This window comes from Rana temporaria, chromosome 2 (genome assembly GCF_905171775.1).
Source record: "Rana temporaria chromosome 2, aRanTem1.1, whole genome shotgun sequence".
NCBI classification, from domain to species: domain Eukaryota; kingdom Metazoa; phylum Chordata; class Amphibia; order Anura; family Ranidae; genus Rana; species Rana temporaria.
In genome coordinates, this window is record NC_053490.1 from 294,070,289 (window position 1) to 294,092,824 (window position 22,536).

Genomic DNA, 22,536 nt, shown 5'->3' on the forward strand with positions numbered 1-22,536 from the left:
TCAAATTGGGAGCCACTGTGTCCCAACTGACATAAAAGGGACGGCCTGCAGGGAGATGCACGGAAGGAACACCTGAAAATCCCTGTGCGGGCAAACATTCTATGTATTCTACGCATTAACCACTTGCCGACCACCGCCAGTAGATATACGTCGGCAGAATGGCTCCTGTGGGCAAAGCAACGTACAGGTATGCTGCTTTAAAATTCCCGTCATGCGGGCGTGCGAGCTCCATGACCGTGCTCGCGAGACCGTGGACTTGATGTCCGCCGGTGTCCCGCGATCGTGTCACGGCGCTGCAGAACAGGGGGATGCCTGCTGTCTCATTGGTTAAGACAGCAGCTGAGCGCCATTGGCTCCTGCTGCTGTCAATCAAAGTCAGTGAGCCAACGATGAGAAAGAAGGGGCGGGCTTGGGCTCGAGTGCCCCCATAGCAAGCTGTTTGGGCACTCGTCAGGAGAGAGGGGCCAGGAGCACCAAAGAGAGACCCGAGAAAAAGAGGATCCAGGTTGCTCTTTTTAAAACCACTGCACAGTGCAGGTAAGTATAACATGTTTGTTATTTTTAAGAAAAAGAAAACAAGACTTTACAATCACTTTAAGTACGCCGGTGTGAAAAAAAAACAACATAAACCATTGAGGCAAATGCCAGAATTGCCTTTTACAGTAAAATAATACAGATTCAACAGAGGAGGCATATTGTTGTTCCTAATTCTGAATAACAGATATACATTTTGGTGAAATCTCTGCCTAAAGCCAAAAGAAATAGTACAATATTAATGAGACACTGAGGCACAGCATATACCTCCTAAGACAGAATTGTGTTTTCCTAATATAAAACAATGATTACAAATATGTTCACTCATTCTAGCATTTTCCCAATAGGTTACATCTTTCTGTTAAATGAATGGACATATTTTATGATATTAGAAAGTGTAAGGTAGAAAAATGATCTTACATATCATTGACAAAAGAGTACATGAGCAGACGCTCCTCTATGAACTTCTTCCACTCTGGCTTCTCACTCTGGAGGTCTCTGTAAGTATCATTTGAAACTATGATCCCATCGCATTTGTAAGCCAACTTTACTATAAACCTATCATCATAGCACACTAGCCGTTTCCCATTGACCCGTCGTGAGGGAGTGAAGACCAGGATTTTCTTCTTCTCAAGTTCAGTCAGAAAGTGTTGATCTAAATAAAAGATAAAATAAAGCTTTGAATAAAAATGTATAAAATATACTCAATACATACATCATTATACGATAGCAATTGCTTAAAACAAATATAGCTAGATTCAGGTAGGGGTGCGCAACGTTAGGCAGGCGTAGCGTATGGCATTTACACTACGCCGCCGTAAGTTAGATAGGCAAGTGCTGTATTCACAAAGCACTTGCCTCCTAAGTTACGGCGGCGTAGCGTAAATTGGTCGGCGTAAGCGCGCCTAATTCAAATGAGGATGTGGGGGGCGTGTTTTATGTATATTAACTGTGACCCGACGTAATTGACGTTTTTTACGAACGGCGCATGCATGGCTTATCTTTGTTTACTTTTTTAGCTTTTTGGGAAATTGCAGTATTCCTGTTGTTTTGAAGAATATTCTCATCCAGCTGTATCTGATTATCTTCAGATCATGTGTTTTGGAACAATCTTTTGATTCAGAATTAGTTGTATAGACTATCTTGTGATTTTATGTGTTTTCCTACTATGTTGCTACCTTTAAGGCCGGTTCACACTACAGCGACTTGGGATCCGACTTGTCAGACCTCAAGTTTCTCCAAGTCGCTGGACATAAAAAATTGCATTGAAGTGAATGTGAACCGTCTTAATGCACACTACTGAAGTTGCTCCGACTTCAGAAAGAAGATTTCAATGGAAGTTGCTTCCAAAGTTGGATCTCCATCTTAACTGAAGCAACTTTACATGAAAAGAAAATAGTTTACCCAAGCAAACCCCTCCCTCCCACAGACCTGATTATTCTGTGATTGGTCACAGCCAAAGTCGCCTGTCCTGGAGGCAACTTCAAGTCACGTTGTAAGTTGCTCCAAGTCACGCTGAAGTCAAGCTGAAGTCACCTCCAAATCAATCCCCTTGCAAAGTCGCACGGGTTGCCCCTGTGTGAACCGGCACTTAGTTTGCTTTGTCATTTGTTTTGCTTTATATGTTGTCTGTAGGGACCACGACTACAGAACAGGAACATACATAAAAACAGCAAATACACCCGCACTGTGGCCAAACTGCAACACATCAGTCTGAACCCTGCCGAAGTAAAGAAGAAGGTTCAGCTTGGAATAATTTAACTATGCATTTACCATGCCAGTGGGGTCAACGCAGAAGCTGGAAATTACTGTAGTTGGCGCCTTACTACAGAAAACAGCAAGGCAGTTGCTCGGAACGGAAGCCGGAAGCTATTGGAGATCATTGTAACAGCAGTGTCTACTACAGTGATCTCCAGCTTCTAAAGGGATCCCACATGTATAGCATATGCATAGTTACATTGGTTCAAAGTGAACCAATGTAATTATGGAAAACAAATGCCATACCTGTAATTCTACTTTAACATGAATACTTTTGGCATCTGCCTGTAAACACAAATATCGTATCCAAAATAATACTCATCAAACAACATCATTTTTTAATGTTTTTTTTTTTTTTTCTGATTTCTTGTGTTTTTAGCTTTTTAACTTTATTTTAAATTTAATTGGGACTATTAGCTCATACGAAGAAAAAAAAACACAATTTTATTGATATCAGTATTTACCTGTAATAGGCATATCAGGCCTAGGTTGCTCTTTTCTCCATGATGGAACAAACACTGTGATATCCGTGTGACATCTTTCCAGGAAGAAGTTAACAGCAAGTAAAATTCCACGACACGAGAATACCTCTTTATTACCATGACTGTAAAAAGAGAAGTAAACTGGGGGTTAACTTTTGAGAAAAATAAATAAGTATTACGAGACAAAAAGGTTTATATATACCATATGAAGGACCATTGACTTTTATTTCACCCTTTAGATTTTAATGAATATGCATGCAATAAAAATGTCTTACTACCTAGGCAAAAACACATGGGGTTATTTATGAAAGGCAAATCTGCTTTGCACTACAAGTGCACTGGTAGTGTACTGAAAGTGCACTTGTAAATGCAGTCGCTGTAGACCTGAGAGGAAAATCTGAAATGAGGGGAAGCTCTGCTGATTTTATCATCCAATCATGTGCAAGCTAACATTATGTTTTTTATTTTCCTTGCATGTCTCCCCCCCCCCCCCCCCAGGTTTACAGCGACTGCACTCCCAAGTGCAATTACAGTGCACTTGTAGTGCAAAGTGGATTTGCCTTTCGTAAATTACTCCCATAGACTCTATGGGGTGGATTTAAATTCCCACATAAAGCTGTGTCCATTTGAATTATCCAGCCATGTGCAAAGGGAAGTCTTTGTGGTTTAAAATTTCCTGGTAGATGAGTGGACTTGTTTCTCTAAACAAGTCCCACAACAAAAATGTAAGGTATGTACAAAATGACTTCTGATTGTTAGTGAAGCAGGAATTTGTATAGCATTATTTATTAAAGATGATCTCCAAATAGATATAGAAAACCCCAATTAATGCACTTATTTAAAAAATAATGAAATAAAATGTTAAATGCAGCTTGTGGAAGTAAGCCGATGTCGCCCGGCATTTGGTCCATGTGTACGGGGCTTTAGGTAGGCCCTAGATGATACAGGTTTCCTACCTGCAACTACGGCTCGATTCCTGATTCCCTAAAGCTATTGTATCTCCCAGCAGGGGGAACCATCCATCCTTGGGAGAACACGGTGATTATTGCTAGCAGTTAGAGATCCGACATGCTGGTTGTTCCCAAGCTGTCATTTTTACCCACTGGCTTCATTGCCTAATATGTTACTGACAGAGGTATGCACAGCCAGTAATTCCCAGGCTGTACACTGGGTATGTGACCATTTAGAGAAGCAAATGGATGGGAATGGCAGTCTAGGAAATTGCAGCTTGCCCATTTCTATTATGACGGTTGCCCTTATAATGTTTCATTAGCATTTATAGTTGTTACTGAAATCAACCAGAACATATTCCCAGGCCTGAGACACTGGCACTGTGAGCATTTGGCACCAGCACTGTGTGGTATCAATACAGATGCTCCTGTGCAAGATGTGGAAAGCATGGAAAAGTGATAATTATCATCAGGCTTGCCCAATACTGCACATGCTATATGATGACATGGCTTTCACTTGAGTTTCTCAGACAAACTAGGAAAGGACCAAGGATAGGTATAGGGAACATAAAGGACAAGCATTTAACCTTACTTTAGCCAAAACATTATACCATCTTAGCTATGTTTAATTAATGGAGCTATGTATTATTTATTATTAAGCAGTGGTAGTATCTATTTACTTTATTAATACCCCAGATCATATGCGGAACATAGACAGAAGATGATCAATGCCAATGTAGCCAAAACTTTTAGTTTTTCATTTTGGATAGAGTAAAGAAGGGCTATAACCACTGTGAGTTTTGGTGAGCCATGCATGATGTCATTAGCCTAGGCTTTTTACCAGACAAGAAACAGGAAGTGGGCTGTATAAGGTATTTACTGCCAGACTTTTTTTTTTACTAACCAAAAGTTAAAACAACAAGGGCAGAGGATTTAATAGGTAAGATGAAAAAATTACTGAAGTTCTGCTTTAAGCTAATCAGGAACCACTATAGATACTTTCCCACATCCTCCTGTGGCCTTAAACTTCTTCGGAAAAATACTCAGTACGCTTGGGTATAGGGGAAGAAGGTTATTCTCTCTCCTTCCTTCTATAATTCAGTGCTTAGTGTCTGAGACTTCACGCACCCCTGAATGGAAATCTATTAGTAGTGACAATGAAGGCCTGTCAGGAGTATTTGTTACTTTTCTCTGATTAAACCTAAGCAGTACCCTAATGAATCGTTTGTCTTGAGCTCCTTCTGGAAATAGCAGTGCATTTCCTGGTATACGAGGGCTTAAAAGGGGTTGTAAAGCTTCGTGTTTTTTCACCTTAATGCATCCTATGAAAAAACACCTTGCACTCTCTGGCCCCCCCGAGCCCCCGTTTTACTTACCTGAGCCCAGAATCTCAGTCGGCATGATCCCAAGTCATTCTCTCTATGGCTGATCGGCTCCTGATTGGATAGATTGATAGCAGCGCAGCCCTGGCTCTGTCAATCAAATCCAGTGATGCAGGCCACCGGGGGGCGGGGCTTTATACACTCTGTGGCTATGTACACCGAGTGTATAACACAGGAGCACACCCGCAAGGTAACCCCCCTCGGGAGAGAGCTTTCGGGGAGGAGTCGAGACAGACGCCGTGGGACCCCAGAAGAGGACGTTCGGGCCACTCTGTGCAAAACGAACTGCACAGTGGAGGTCAGTATGGTATGTTTGTTATTTATTTCTTAAAAACCCTGAACCTTTAGGCCGGGGTTCACACCCATGCGAATTGAATGTGCGTTTCCCTGCATTCAATTCGCATAGCAGGAGAATGTGACTGCGGTTCACATATCTCCGCAGCAGGTCCAGTGCGGTGTGCCGGAAAAATGCGTGCCTTTTTTGGTGCATTTTAGGTTTGATTTCAGCCCAAAATTCAGGCTGAAATCGGACCTGAACCGGTGAACCAGCACGCACTAGACCCCTGCTGTGCGCCGCTTGCGTCGGCCGTGTGAACCCGGCCTAAGTGTGACTTTAAGACCCCTTTCACACTGAGGAGTTTTTCAGGCGGTACAGCGCTAAAAATAGCGCTGCTATACCGCCTGAAAAACTCCTGCCCAGCAACCTCTATGTGAAAGCCGGAGGGCTTTCACACTGAGGCGATGCGCTGGCAGGAGAGAAAAAAATCTCCTGTCAGCAGCATCTTTGGAGCGGTATGTATACCGCTCCTTCCCATTTAAAACAATGGGAAACCGCGGCAATACCGCCCGCAATGCGCCTCTGCAGAGGCGCATTGCAGGCGGTATTAACCCTTTATCGGCCGCTAGCGGGGGTTAATACCGCGCCGCTATCAGCCGAATCCCGCGGCAAATCAACGGTTTATAGTCTGGCTATTTTTAGCGGCGCTATACCGCCACTGCGGCTCCCACCCCAGTGTGAAAGGGGCCTTAGTAATACTGTATCTATAGTCTCAATACTCTATTTGTGTAGTAAGTAGGGTTGCCACCTCATCCCTTTAAACCCAAAAACATATTAATTACACAGGTTCTGTGGCTGATTAAGGTGGTAATTAAACTTACTGAGTTATCTGTGTTAAATTAGCCTCAGAACCTGTGTAATTCATATGTGCTTGGGTTTAAAGGGATGAGGTGGCAACCTTAGTTGTTTGAGATCTAAAGCACTGTGCCTCCGACTGCTAGTCTCTGGAGATTTTGAGTGTGCTGCCACTATTGTGCTGCTCACTGTTATCCTTGCTGGAGGCTCCGACAAAAGGAAGCAAGACCCTGCCAAGATGGTCACCTTCATACAGAGACACAGTGCAGACACAGTGCAGAACAAGGCATGGAAGTCAGTGACAAGGTAAAGATCGGCAGCTGGGAGACCACAAACAATATCATACCTCCCAACTTTTTGAAATGGGAATGAGGGACATCTATCAGCAAAAGTATGCAGGCATAGGACACACCCCTTGCCACGCCCTCTTAAAGGAGAATTGTACAAAAAAACAAGTACAAAAGTACTTTTTTACCACTACTATTCCTTTATATTGGCTTTTGGAATTTACAAATGCAGCAATTTAGAAATCAGTTGAAAGGTTTAGCGCTGGAAAACACTTTTTGATAGATAAAAAGTGCATTTTATATACAACTCTATAGATCAGACCAAAATGAGGGACAAAAGAGGATGAATGAAAGACAGAGGGACAGTCCCTCGAAATCAGGGACAATTGGGAGCTATGACAATATTATTGACTAATCCTTTGCCCTCTTCCTTTGATATCAGCTTCCAGAATCCAGTTCCTCTTTAAATGGCTAATTTGAAGCATAAATGGCTGTTATATGAAACTTTGGAGACTTTTTAATATTTTGCCCAAGAGCCATGAAGTTTTTTTTATATACACCGATGATTAATTGGAACTGCAGGTTCTATTACAGTCTCAAATTAAAACAAATTCTAGTAAAAAGAAACTATGATGACAGAAATGCTGTAACATCATGAAAGAAATTTGTAATTAGATTGTCCAAGTAAAGCGTTAAATTTATTGGCACCTCTCGCTGAATTTCAATATGCCTTGCTATTAAATTCAGTGACAAACAACTGTTTCATCATGGGTTACAGAACGGGAAATTAAGACGAATTAAAATAGCACTCATCTCATATTACTGTCGACCTTCACCTTGTTATTTTGCAAGTATATTTTTGGAGATGATTTCCTGGTTCTGTGTTGAACAAGGTTCGCTTTCATGATCATCAAGGCTGTTGTTTTAACTGCATAGTCTCAAGTACACATCAACTAGATTTAATAACTTCCTGGTTTACATATGTTGAAATGACAGTCTTACATACATTAACTAGCCAGACACGTTTCAAAATCCCACCATACCTCTTGTATACGTTTGTTCATCAAGAAATTCTAAAATACCCTTAGGCAAAAAATCAAGTGATTTCAGTTGGATTAATGTGGTTCTAAAGGCTGAAGGTTTTTTACCTTCATGTAGCCCCCCCCCCCAATACTTACCCTAGCATGATCGTGATCCAGCCATGTCCACAAGAGCAGCTGCTCTCCTGGGTCTTAGCCTCCTTGTATGCTTAGAGACAGCAGCGGGAGCCATCACAGCCAGTTTGGCAGGAGCAGGGGCTGGGTTGTGCCCTGCTCAGTGTGTCTTATAGATACACAGAGCGAGGCTTGGGAGTGAGCAAGCATGAGTGCCCCTATAGCAAGCAGCTTGCCATGAGGGCACCCGAAGAAGTGGAGGAGCCAGGAACACCTCCCACCCTGTTCTTGGACAATCAATATCTACCTTGACATTTTCCATGATGATGGAAGGAAGGCTCCCGGACGGAAGAACACAATAGCGCTGTAGGACGGATTACCCCATCAACCCTGAACGGGTGGGGGATCGAACAATTTTCTTTCCTTCCACCACAGATTTTTGCATAATCAATTGTCAGCCTAAGGCAAATGGTGTCAAAGCCCCCACTCCTATTCTTATTCAGGGATGGTTGTTCCTACACTCTGGGAAGAGGAAAAAGAGGTACACATTTTGGTTAGGGGAGAGTTTGCTGATGAAAGGGGCCATCTACATCAAACTTAAAGGGGTTGTTAAGCTTTGTGTTTTTTCACCTTAAAGGGGTGTTCCGCCTAAAAAAAAAAATATTAAAAGTCAGCAGTTACAAATACTGCAGCTGCTGACTTTTAATAATCGGACACTTACCTGTCCCAGGGTCCAGCGATGCGGGGAAACGAAGCCTCGCTCGTCTCCCCCTCCTCTCCGCAGTGCCGGCATTGTCACTGTGGGCGCCCGGCTATGGCTGCGCACCGTGATTAGCGGAGCAATCATCTGGGACCTCTGATGTGTCCCAGATGATTGCGGAGAAGCAGGGGGGAGAGGTGATTTACTTCCGGTCGCCGAGGCGACCCAGGGAGGAAGTGGGAGCTGGAACCCTCTAAAAAGAGGGTTTCCTCTCCCCCCAAAAAAATTATATGCCAAATGTGGCATGTCAGGGGGTCACCTTTCTTTAAAGTTGAAATTAAATTTTTGGGTGGAACTCCACTTTAATGCATCCTATGCATTAAGGTGAAGAAACACCTTGCAGTCACCGACCCCCCCACTGAACCCCCGTTTTCCTTACCTGAGCCCCGAATCTTCGTGGGCGTGATCCTGCGTTGCTTTCCCCCAGCTCTTGTCGGCTCTTCATTGGATGATTGATAGAAGCGCAGCCATTGGCTCCCCCTGCTGTCAATCAAATCAATGATGCGGCATGCCGGGGGATGGGGCCAAGTCATACACACAGGAGCGTGCCTGCAAGGTAACCCCCTTGGGAGAGAACTTCCCAGAGGGGGTTAGCGTTTGCGGGGAGGAGCCACGAGAGCTGCCGTGGGACCCCAGAAGAGGACAATTGAGGCCACTCTGTGCAAAACGAACTGCACAGTGGAGGTAAGTATGACATGTTTGTTTAAAAAAACAAAACAAAACAAAGCTTTAGCATCCCTTTAAACAACCTTCTCTGAACAGGACTAGGGACGTTCAACATCATCTGTCTTCCACATTAAATGTTAACATCTTTGTCCCACACTGATATGAGAGCAATTGTGAACCATGTGAATTGAGCGATTAACACCTGTGCAGACTTCCTGACGGCATGGATGGAATTATGTTAGAACAGGGTTATTTCACAACATTCACAACCCCCACCCTGTTCTTGGACAATCAACATCTACCTTGACATATTCCATGGTGATAAGGTGTGTGTGTGTGTTGTTTGTGTGGATATAAATGGTAAGCTACTAACCAGTGTAATGTGACTAACTACTACTATATATACCATGACCTGGAGAACCTATGCAAAGTATACCAGCGTTAACCTCAAATAAAATATTGGAAGAGGCAATTTCCTTTTTTTTTTTCTTGCACATAATTGGATGTTTGAACTGCACATTTATAATAGAACTACGGGCAAAACTTTTTTTTTTTCATTTTGGAAAAAGCAAGAGAGGGTTAAAATTTTTGTTCCGCCATCTCTGTCCCATTGCAGAGATTTCCCTTCACTTCCTGTCCAATAGCCAAATAGGAAGTGAGAAGAAATTTCTGGAAATTAAAGGAATCCCTTGAGGACCCCCAGGTCACTAGAACTGGGGTCCCCATTGGAAGATCCCAAAATGTGGGATTTTCTTTCATTTCATTTTAATGATAATGGTAAACAGGACACATAGAGAGGGCGAATATCCTAAACATGGACACAGACAGCAATACAAACTGACAAGCTTTGTACAACGCTCTCCACTCTATCCAAAACTAAAACAAAGTTTTGCCTTTAGTTATAATACTTACTAGTTATTATGTATGGTGGCAGCATTAGTTCATCTGGTAAACTGGCCAGTAACACACCTCAACATCAGTGTTCCATCATCCTGGATGAAGCAGCACAACAGGCATCTTTGGACAGCAGCATTGTCAGTCAAGGGGAGGGGGTGCTAGATGTACTAGCAAATTTAAATACAACAATTTTTTTTTTCATTTGAGGGTAAGCGTTTTAGATAATAAAATAAAAGCTGATCATTTTAAGCACCCCATGTCAGTGGTAAATGGTTTGTCTCAATTCTCTAACTGCTACATCTGAGGGACAGCGTGTTCTGCTGCAAAACAACAGACTTACTGGCAGGATGACCAGGTGAAAATAAAGGAAATAATGCCTAAAGAAAAACGAATGCAGCCACTATAACTACGAATTAGTAAGCTTCAATATATTACATTTTTGATTTTGAGTTCAACTACTTCCCGACCTGTCGCCACAGTTCTACGGCGGCAGGTCGGCTCCCCTGCGCAAGAGCCCGTACATTAACGTCTGTTCTCTCTCCGGCCACTAGGGGCGCGTGTGCGCCCCCCGTTCGTCCGTGACTCCCGTGCGGGTGCCCGGCGGGCGCGATCGCCGCCAGGCACCCGCGATTGCTCGTTACAGAGCTGTGTGTGTGTGTGTCAGGGGGAGAAATGCCTGACCGTCTGTTCATACAATGTATGAACAGCGATCAGTCATTTCCCCTAGTCAGTCCACCCCCCTACAGTTAGAACACACCCAGGGAACATACTTAACCCCTTCCCCGCCCCCTAGTGTTAACCCCTTCCCTGCCAGTGGCATTTTTTAAAGGTAATCCAATGCATTTTTATAGCACTGATCGCTATAAAAATGCCAATGGTCCCAAAAATGTGTCAAAAGTGTCCGAAGTGTCCGCCATAATGTCGCAGTACCGTTAAAAATCGCTGATCGCCGCCATTACTAGTAAAAAAAAAATATTAATAAAAATGCCATAAAACTATGCCCTATTTTGTAAACACTATAACTTTTGCGCAAACCAATCAATAAACGTTTATTGTGATTTTTTTTTAAGGAAAAATATGTAGAAGAATACGTATCGGCCTAAACTGAGGGAAAAACATTGTTTTTATATATTTTTGGGGGATATTTAATATAGCAAAAAGTAAAAAAATATTATTTTTTTTCAAAATTGTCGCTCTATTTTTGTTTATAGCGCAGAAACTAAAAACCGCAGAGGTGATCAAATACCACCAAAAGAAAGCTCTATTTGTGGGAAAAAAGGACGCCAATTTTGTTCGGGAGCCATGTCGCACGACCGCGCAATTGTCAGTTAAAGTGACGCAGTGCCGAATCATAAAAAGTGGCCTGGTCTTTGACCAGCAATATGGTCCGGGGCTGAAGTGGTTAATAGGTGGCAAGGAAGAATTATATTGCCTCCTCGATATCTGTTTTTTTTCTACCTAAAAACCTGCACCATCTCCCTGCAACTGCGTTTGTCTTGGGGTGGGTGGCAGATATAGGATCCGCCCCAGGTGCCAAATGCTCTAGGTGTGCCCCTGCCTATAAGAGAAATAAAGTAGAATGGCTAATGGCCAGTGAAGGGGGGGGGGTTTGTCCGGCCAGACGCCGGCAGATTTACGCTACGCCGCCGCAACTTACGGAGCAAGTACTTTGTGAATAATGCACTTGCCCGTCTAAGTTGCGGAGGCGTAGCGTAAATAGGATATGCGACGCCCACATAACCTTATGTCCCCCTACCTGAATCTAGCCCTAACTGTATATTTGTTCTGTCCTATGCCCACTGGTGCAATGTTTTTACTTATGTTTTTTTTTGCCCAATTGTGTATAGTTTATATTCTGTTTTTGTACGTGTTTGCAAAATGAAAGTCAGAACAGCATATTCTGCAAATGTAATCCCCATTTAAAAGTCACTGTTTAACTGAATGATCAGAAAAAAACAACGCTGTGAAATTAAAACGTATCACATTATTTTTATCTGTCTGATGAACAAAGCAAAATCCAAAAAAAAAAAAAATGGTTGGGGGCTTTGCTAAATCCTTTTAACATTTGTGCATCATATACGTTTTTCACAAATGTAGAAATGCTCACTAGCCTTGCAACTATGTGTAAAATTTGCTTAAGGCTGAAAGGTGTGAGCACTTAACAAGGGGGTTTGAGTTTTTCAAATGCTGAGAAATTCCCAGAAGCAGGAAGAATGGGTATATTTACATAAACGGAATTTGCATAATGTTGATAGTAAGCCTGTTCAGGCAGGTAGGACTTTGTGCATGTGAATCAGTAGAGAACAACGTAGTACTAGCAGATTAAGCATACAGGAAGCAGAACGGTGGAAATTCCCAGCTGTCCACCTGACACCAGATTAAACTTTGTACTTGTTCTACACAGTCTCTACACAGCCTTTAAACATCTTTCTTTGATTGGATACAATAAACATGTACTCAAACACTGGCTCTGAAGCTGCTTTCCTCATCATGCATGTTTATTTATTCTATATAGACACAAGTCTTTAAAGGAGAAGTATGGTCAAACGCTCTTTTTGGTCATACTTCTCCTTTTGGACAAAAGTGGAACTTCCGATTTAAGTACTTCTTACCCCCTGAGATGCCACATTTGGCATGTAATTTTTTTTTTTGGGGGGGGGGGGGCGGGTACCTGGTTTCGACAGGTACCCAGCTCCCACTTCCGGGCCACTTAGACAACTCCTCCTCTCCCCCTAGGCAGCCCCTTCTTCTGCAAAACGTCACAGGTCCTAGAAGATTGCACGGCCATTCGTGATACGCAGTGTGACTCGCGCATGCGCAGTGCACACCCAGCTGAGAAGTCGCAAGCTGTCAGGCCCCGTACACACGACCGAGTTTCTCGGCAGAATTCAGCCAGAAACTCGATCGGAGCCATATTCTGCCGAGAAACCCGGCTGTGTGTACACTTTCCGCCGAGGAAACCGACGAGGATCTCGTCGGGCCAAATAGAGAACATGTTCTCTATTTCCTCGTTAGTCAATGGGGAAACATGGCTCGCCGAGATCCTCGGCGGCTTCACAAGGAACTCGACGAGCAAAACGATGTGTTTTGCTCGTCGAGTTTCTCGGCCGTGTGTACGGGGCCTTACAGTCAGGTGCCCACAGTAGTAATGCTGGCGTCGCGGACAGATGGAGGGGGGGGGCGAGGCTTCGGGCGCCCGCATCACTGAACCATTGGACAGGTGAGTGTGTGTTTATTAAAAATCTAGTCAATATTACAATTGCACACGTTCCTGGAAAGACAGCTAATAGGTAAAAGATGGGTGCTGAAGCGATCACCAGCTGGGCACTGGAACAATCAAGCACATGAACATATTCGCCAGCACACCATGGATCATATATGACGTCCAAAAATGTATTGCAAAGGAAGCATCACAAGAAGTGCGCACTTCGTGTGATGCTTCCTTTGCAATACATTTTTGGACGTCATATACGATCCATGGTTTGCTGGCGAATATGTTCATGTGTTTATTAAAATTCAGCAGCTACACTTTGGGGGTTATTTACGAAAGGCAAATCCACTTTGCACTACAAGTACAAAGTGCACTTGAAATTGCACTGAAAGTGCAGTCGCTGTAGATCTGAGGGGCAGATCTAAAATGAGGGGAAGCTCTGCTTATTTAATCATCCAATCAGGTGCAAGCTAAAATGCTGTTTATTATTTTCCTTGCATGTCCCCCCTCGGATCTACAGCGACTGCACTTCCAAGTGCACTTTCAGTGCAATTTCAAGTGCACTTTGCACTTGTAGTTTGCACTTGTAGTGCAAAGTGGATTTTCTTTTTGTAGATAACCCCCTTTTTGTTTTTGTAGCCACTGACTTTTAATAAACACAGAACCGGGTGAAACTCCACTTTAAGTGCTAAAGCCCGCTGTCAGGTGACTTCACAGATCCAGTCCAGGCTCTGCAATGATCCCAACAATAATGTCCCTAAAAAGTGCCCTGCTGAGAGCCTGAGCCAGCCCCTCCCACTCTCTCCGGCGTTCCAGTGAGCACTGGAGGGGCATAGCACAGAGCAGTGGACATGAGAAGTGAGCTATTAGCTGTCTTTGGTCGCTTATTTCTCAGATTCTGAGGCCCCGTACACACGTCCGAGAAACTCGACGAGCAAAACACAAGTTCCTTGTGAAGCCGCCGAGGATCTCGGCGAGCCAAGTTTCCTCATTGACTAACGAGGATATAGAGAACATGTTCTCTATTTGGCCCGACGAGATCCTCGTCGGTTTCCTCGCCCAAAAGTGTGTACACGACCGGGTTTCTCGGCAAAATACGGCTCCGATCGAGTTTCTGGCTGAATTCTGCCAAGAAACTCGGTCGTGTGTACGGGCCTGAATCTACATAGGTGAGTATAAATGGTTATTTTTTATAGAATCCTGCATGTCTCTATCAACCCTAAGGTTAGAAAAGCACAGTAAAAAAAAATCTATATTATTCCACAAGCAAGGCTATTTTTCCAAAGTGTCTGTAAGAAAATGTTTAGGTGCCTCACGCACTCAGGCCCCATACACACCATAGAATCTATCCGCAGATAAATCCGTGCAAACGGGTTTCAGCGGATAGATTCTATGGTGTGTACACTCCGTGGGATATTTATCCGCAGATAAATCTCCCCTGGGATGGATTTCCAGCAGATGGATATTTGCTGACATGCTCAACAAATCCATCTGCTGGAATCCATTCCAACGGATGGATCCGCTCGTCTGTACAGACTTACCGGATCCATCCGTCTAAAGGGATTCCCCGCACGCGTCGTAATGACTTGACGCATGCGTGGAATTCCTTATATGACAGCGTCGCGCCCGTCGCCGCGTCATAATAGCGGCGACGGCGCGACACGTCATCGGCAGAGGATTTCAGCGCGGATTTCAATGCGATGGTGTGTACACGCCATCGCATAGAAATCCTCTGAAATCCACGAGAGGATTTATCCGCGGATACGGTCCGCTGGACCGTATCTGCCAATAAATCCTCTCGTGTGTATGGGGCCTTAGGCATTCATTCATTTCATTGGCCAGAATAACAATTTATTCTGGCCAATTAAATGAATTAATGCTCAAGTAGTAAACGCACCCAGCACTTAGGCGCGTTTAGATGCATTAGGGCATTTCAAGAGTTTTTTATGGCCAAAACTTCACTGGTCCTGTTCTGCCTCTAAACACCCCTGCCTCTAAAGTCCTCTAAATGCCTGAATGTGAATGGACACATAGGCTAACATGCTGGGGCATTTAGGGACAGGAAAATAAAATGTCAGGCCTTGTACACACGACCGAGTTTCTTGGCAAAAACCAGCAAGAAACTTGCTGTTTTTTTTTTTTTGCCGAGGAAACCGGTCGTGTGTACACTTTTCGACGAGGAAACTGTCGAGGATCTCGTCGAGCCAAAAAGAGAGCATGTCTTCTTTTTCCTCTACGGGAATGGGGAAATTTGGCTCGCCGAGATCCTCGACAGCCTAACAAGGAACTCGACGAGCAAAACGATGTGTTTCGCCCGTCAAGTTTCTCGGTCGTGTGTACGAGGCTTCAGGTGCTACTAGAAGCAGCAGAAAAAACATCCAGTGTCGCTGGAGGGGCAGAGCGGAGAGCCGCTGACTGACAGTCACCGCTCTCTGCTCAGATTGGATGGGAGAACAACGTGATCAGTGGTGTTTGTTCCCTCAGTTCTCAGTGCAGAGCCGGTGGAGGACCAATGCTACATCCACCTAGGTGTATTTTTTTTTAATAACCTTTAATAACACTTTTAGTCAGAACTGTTTTTTGGATAGAAAAGGAAAACGTTATTAAATCTGGCAGGTTAATATTGCTGATCCAAAAGAAAATCTCCCTAAAGTTATGCCTTGTACACACGATCGGAATTTCCGATGAAAAAAGGCAGACAAGTTTTTTCATCGGATATTCCGACCGTGTGTATGCCCCATCTGACTTTTTCCGTCGGAAACATGTTCTTTTTTTTTCTATCGGAAGCATTAAACTTCATTTTCCCCGGCTCATGGTACATGTTGTACGTCACCGCATTTTTGACGGTCGGAATTTGGTGTGACCGTGTGTATGCAAGACAGCTTGAGCGGAATTCCATCAGAAAAACCTGTCAGAGATTATTCCGACTTTGGTGTGACCGTGTGTATGCAAGACAGCTTGAGCGGAATTCCATCAGAAAAACCTGTCGGAGTTTATTCCGACGGAAAAAAACGATCGTATGTACAGGGCATTACAGGAATTTCCACCACTGACTGGTGTCACTGGGGCAAGTTTCCAGTTCACATTAGATTTCCCATCCACTGTTCTTCTGAAAACTGCATACTTTTGTCACCAATAAAAAAAAAAGTGATGGGGAATCTCATTAAGTGGCATACTGATAGCAGTAAAACCCTGGAAGAGGTTTTAGCCCTTCTCCCCACAGTCCAAAATGTAAAAAAAATATCTTATTTATTTTGTTAGAATGTACTGTATACAGTACATTCTTAAATTCTTAAAAAAGCCCTTCAAATGGAGAGAAAAAAGCAAAAAATAAAAAACGTGCCATAAGTGCCACTGGTTTACTGTCTAAATATGGGTCAAAGATTTTGTATGTTAATTTCTCTGAAATAGGTTTCAAAATCAGCTAGCAAACCTATTCTAGAACAGGAAATGATTCTGCAGCGAGCCCTGCTTGTAAACTACATAAACCAACAGAGTATACGCGTCATTACTTTGCATAGGCTTTACAAACTGGTATTGTGATGCTTACTGATTGTCATACAAAATACAACAGGCTTACTGACCTACTTAACTAGGCCAAAAGTCAGCATTAAATGATGATTATATTGTGAGCAAAACCCCCAAATTAGGTTAAATTATGTTCAAACCCAGATTGATAAGAAACCTGCAGGGATAAAATTACGGGAGCTGCTATAGCACAGCACAGGTAGCACAGATGCTCAGATGGTTTACATATCACTGACAGCAGACTTGTTGCAGTCAGTGACTCATATTGTACTTGCCTAAGGCTAAATCAAAGGGGAACCTGGGATCACGAATGGTAAATTTGGCAAAGTTCTGAAGCGGAACTAAACTCCCCTAAACAAATAATCACCAGGAGGTAGAGTTTTTCAGAATAAGAATCATACAAAGTCTGCTTTGCTAGAAACTCTGCCCTGGCGACTATTTGTATTTTCTGTAAACTGCATGACATAGGTGCACAGCGTTTTGTGGAGCTGAGTGTCATCCACTGGAGCAAAGAGGATCGCCGCAGGGACCAAAAGAAGCATTGGTGGAGATGGTGATGGGTGGGGATGAAGAGCTGTCAGGATCCTGCACCCGTATATATGGAAGAAGAGCCAAACCAAAAGTGTCCAAATGAATTTATTGATCTTGGCCCGGATTCACCGACAGCGGTGCACATTTATGCCGCGTAGCGTATCTTCTGTACGCTACGCCGATGCAGTGCAGAGAGGCAAGCACTGAACTCACAAAGCCAGTGCTCCCAAAACTGCGCTGGGTTTCCTAGGCGTAAGCCAGCGTAGGTGGAAGTGGGTGTGAGCCATGCAAATGAGGCGTGACCCCATGCAAATGATGGGCCGAGCGCCAGGCAGATACGTATAAGTTAACGAACGGTGCATGCGCCGTCCCATGGACGCATCCTAGTGCGCATGCTCAGAATCAGGTCAAAACTACTCCCTAAGATACGTTGGATCACTGCCTAGGGCGCGAACGTAACCTACGCTCAGCCATATTCACGTCCAACGTAAACTATGTAAAAATACGCTACCCAATAAAGAATTTGTGAAATAAAAAAATACGCCGGCTTGTGTTCCCTGGTGCAGCCCTTTGCATGTATGCTGCTGAGTTACACCTCCATTATGGGGCATAACTTTACGACGTACGTATAACTTACGCGCACTTGCGTCGGGCGCACATACGTTCGTGAATCGCCGTATCTCCCTCATTTGCATATTTGAATGGAAAATCAATGGGAGCCCCAAATGCGTCTAGCGTAAATATGCGCCTTCTCTACGCCGGCGTAGGCAAGTTACGTCAGTGGGATGAAGCCTGTTTTTAGGCGTATCTTAGTATGTGGGTCCGGCGCACAGATACGACGGCGCATATTTGCACTTACGCGGCGTATCTGGAGATACGTCTGCTCAAGTGATTTGTGAATCCGAGCCATTGTGTTAAAAGACCAACGTGTTTCAGGGGTCAAAGAAACTCTGCCTTCATTGGAGCTTCAGTTAAAAATGAGAACCTTGAGTGGACTCAAAGTAATGCCTCGTACACACAACCGTTTTTCACGACGAGAAAACTGCTATTTTTTATATTGGTCGAGAAAACCGGTCGTGTGTATGCACCCAAGCAGTTTTCTCAACGAAAAAACTGCCCGCAAATTTTTTTTAAACCCGCTCTCTTTTTTCTCGTCGTGTTTCACGTTAGTCTTTTCCTCATTGCGTGTATGCTTTTCCGAGGGAAAAAAACGGGCATGCTCAGCATCAAGTATGAGACTGGAGCGCTCGTTTTGGTAAAACTAGCGTTCAGAATGGAGATAGCACATTCGTCAAGCTGCAAATTATTGCATCGTTTAATGCAGCTCATGAAAAGTGCGAATCGTCGCTCACCAAACTTTTACTAACAAGAGGATCCGCAAAACAGCCCAAAGGGTGGCGCCATTTGAAAGGAACTTCCCCTTTATAGTCCCGTCGTACGTGTTGTACGTCACCGCGCTTTGGTCGGACGTTTTTTTGCATGAACGTTTTTATGCAAGTCAGGCTGGAGAGGAATCACGTCGTGAAAAACGGTGGGTTAACGAACGCCAGGAAAAACGATGGTGTGTACGCGGCATATAAGGCTTTCCTATTTGTTTCAATCTGTGCATGAAAACTGATAGCTAGATTAGGATTCCTGGCCAGCAGTATCTTCATCAGCAGTCAAAATATTTTTCTTCATCAGAGGATCCTGGACCCATCATTTTTGAAGGACACCACAGTAATGTGTGCCATCTCATTTGCAGGTTATGGTGAAAGCCCCCTCACCACCACCAACACATGTTTAATACTGCTTTAGTAAGTACAGTAAATCAGTTCTAAAAAAAAAAGTACAATTAATCATACGTACAAAGATTATTCTACTGTCAAACCAGTAAGGTTACTTTACAGCAGAATTAGCAATGAAAGGTTATTTTAGTTGGTGTGGGCTGCTACATTTTACAAATACATGTATATTAAACTTGAACATGATTCAAAAAGCTTGGTCCAAAGGATTAATGATGACCTGTTTTACCTATCTTGTTTCATGTAGACACATATGCATACACTCCCTTTTGTGAGAAAACCTGTACTGCTTTTCCGTAATGCCCAGAATTAAGGTTAGGTATCATATTTGCATAGGTAAATGCATGAGTCACGTAATATCCAGCTCGGTACAGTTCCGCAGTAGGCCAGGTAACAGAAATAACAAACACTCACAAATGGTCACTAAATAGGCTATTTCGAGCTTTCTTGGAAGTCATTTTTTTCACTCACCCCCACCCCCAAACAAAGAAAATATATAACAAACCTCATAGCAACATTGCTTCCATCGATGACAATAGGCCTTAGGTTGTTACTGTCACCCTCCTCAGAAGATGCGGTTGCCCTTGTCCCCAGACCTCCTCGAGAGACTAAAGTAGGATCTAGGGTCTCCTCAGGCACAGCCTCCCGTTCTGGGTTTCCTCCATGTTTCACTAGTTCTCCCAGCACACTGTTTGTATCTGCTTCAATACCAAGATTCTGCAGAACTGAATGAATTTCTACTGCAGAATAACCCAGTTTTCGGAAGGAATCCACTCTCATCTGCATCTCTGACTGGTCCACAACATCAGAACTGGACTTTTCAGGTGACCAATCCCCTTGTCTTTTATGAGGCATTCCCCAGGAGGGAACATAGCTTATGCTTTGAAAGCCAGAGTCATATGTGTCTCCATATTTCACAGTGTCAGTCTTAGGCGTTTCATTCCCATTTGACTTACTGGGCTCCTTCCATCCTGAGATATCCAAATACTGGTTGAAATCATATGGAAGACTATCCATACCGAGTTCTTCAGTCTAGAATGCTTGTGATGACCTCCAGTTTCAACTGCAAACAAAACATGAATGATTAACCTTCAGTTACTTTTAACAGTGGTATTAACGGCAACATGTCATACCTCACTTCCCCTCATTGCATTATCTAAAGAAATTTCTACAGAGGTTAATGATCAATGACATTCATCTGGCAAGCTATTTTTCTCGTAAATATGAACCAAAATTCAGTCTTACAAGTGTTAAAAAAAAAGCATTTCAAGGTGACCCTGACCTGGATATCAAGTAGGGCTAGAATGGAAGCTTAAATAGGGTGAAGCATACAATTATTAACAGATGGTGGCATTTATCATGTTAGGCCCCGTACACACGACCAGTTTCCTCGGCAGAATTCAGCTTCCGACCGAGTTTCTGGCTGAATTCTGCCGAGAAACCCGGCCGTGTGTACAATTTCGCCGAGGAAGCCGACGAGGAGCTCGACGAGGAAATAGAGAACATGTTCTCTATTTCCTCGTTGTTCTATGGGAGCTCTCGGCCCTCCTCCGCGGCTTCAGGGCTGAACTGGCCGAGGAACTTGATGTGTTTGGCACGTCGAGTTCCTCGGCCGTGTGTACGGGGCCTCAGAGTTTTGGAATACCAAGAATTACATAAGATATTTGCAAGGGTTAAAGTGGTTTTAAAGGCTGAACGTTTTTTTACCTTTATGCATTCTATGCATGAAGGAAAAAAACCTTCTGTGTGTGTGCAGCATCCCACCCCAGAACCCCCCTAATACGTACCCGAGCCCCATCGCAATCCAGTAATGTGCACAGGAGCAGTGGGTTCCCCTGGTCTCTCCCTCCTTATTGGCTGAAACACAGCAGTATTGGTTTCCGCTGCTGTCAATCACAGTCAGTGAGGTGGGAGCGGGGCCAAGCCGCTCTCTGTGTGTCTTATGGACACACAGAAACAGCTCGGGAGCGAACACTCAGGAGTGCCCCTATAGCAAGTGGCTTGCAATGGGGGCACGCACAAGGGGGGACCTGAGAAGATGCGAACCGGGCTTCTCTGTTGCACAGAGCAGGTATGTATGACATGATTGTTATTTAAAAAACAAATGTGAACCTTTAAATATCACGTTAACTGTTTAATTTAGGGGACAGGAAAAGTCGTTTTATTGACCTGGCCATCCGCTTCCCCGGCAAACACTGCTATCCTCCACTGCAGCAGTGGGCTGTCTCTCAGCATCCACATGTCCAATGCAAGGCTATGGTCCCTGCATATCCCCAGGTCTTGATGACCTCGGAGGACCTTAGAGTACAAGGGAATACATGGGAGCAGGGCAGCCATCAGGGGGTACAGGCAGTACACCTGTAAGAAACCCAGGGGTCCCCAGGGGCCCGGATGCCTTCCCCCTTTTTTTTAATACATTTTTTGTTTGTCAGCACCCAAAGCCCCCCCCCCCCCGACCTCTAAGGGGTCCGGATTGCATCTACCTTTTTTTTCGTCAGCACCCAAAGCCCCCCTGACCACTAAGGGGCCCGATGGCATCCCCCCTTTTTTTCAGGCATGCCCCCCCCCCCGGTTCCAGGGGCCCATGCCTGAAGCTGTGTAAGGGCCCCAAAATTCCTGATGGAAGAGGTTGAGGGAACTGGTCTAACAGCGTGGAAGAGCCCATGGAAATGGAGGATTCCTTTAGACTTAAATGTGCAGTTTTCCCTTGAAATTCAGGTATACTGCAAAGAACTTTGTTTTCTGGATTTCAGCGTTACTCTCCTAATGTCAGCATTGCCCAATTAAATGAACCTGCTGACATGATGATCTGTACATTACATTGCATTTGTATACTTTATTTATAGTTTTTAAGTTTCAATTTCCTATAAATGTGGTTTGATTTCTGCTTTTCTTAATGGTTATATGGCTCAATATTTAAGTTATAACGTCTGTAACACAATTAGGTAAGACAGGCTGAACATTGTGAAATACGTCACCACAAGACTATTTGTTACTAGATAGAAAATGATCTCTAGACTTTAAAATGACAGAGTATTCTAGAATAGGTCCATGGCTCTTGGAACCAAAGAAAGAAAATCAGGAGTCAAGAAGCTAACCATACATTTGGTGTAATGTCAAATCAGCAGAAGGGGATGTGCTTCTAGTCTTAGTCCAGTAGTGACCACCTACATCTATAGTACTAGTACATTGCATATGCAGGGAGCAGGGTTAGACCATCTGATCTCAAGAAAACCCCAAATTTTACAGTGTCCTCAGAAAAGTAATAGAGGGGAAATCTTCTAATGGTAATTAATAGAGGGGAAATCTTCCAATGGGGATACGGTATAGACTTTTGTCCAGTTTCTCATTTATATACATATTTTGTATTTATTGTTTATATGTTTTGTTTCTGTTCATTTTGTGTTTCAGTAGTGCTTGACAAAAAACTCCTGAGGAAGCCAAATCGAATGGCAAAACGTGTAGAGAAATTTGTCTGTA

The 22,536-nt window shown here is 43.7% G+C and overlaps 1 protein-coding gene across 2 annotated transcripts in view; it reads right to left on the reverse strand.

Annotated features, from left to right (window-relative positions):
- ZC3H12A (zinc finger CCCH-type containing 12A) overlaps positions 1–22,536 on the reverse strand; it is a 42,300-nt gene that overhangs the window by 4,484 nt on the left and 15,280 nt on the right. For both annotated transcript variants that reach the window (XM_040337233.1, XM_040337234.1), the window contains exons 2-4: positions 19,562–20,119; positions 2,757–2,896; positions 955–1,189 (exon numbers count right to left, since the gene is read on the reverse strand). In XM_040337233.1, coding sequence (XP_040193167.1) covers positions 955–1,189; positions 2,757–2,896; positions 19,562–20,073 — 887 coding nt within the window. In that variant the 5' untranslated portion in view covers positions 20,074–20,119. The remainder of the gene's footprint in view (positions 1–954; positions 1,190–2,756; positions 2,897–19,561; positions 20,120–22,536) is intronic.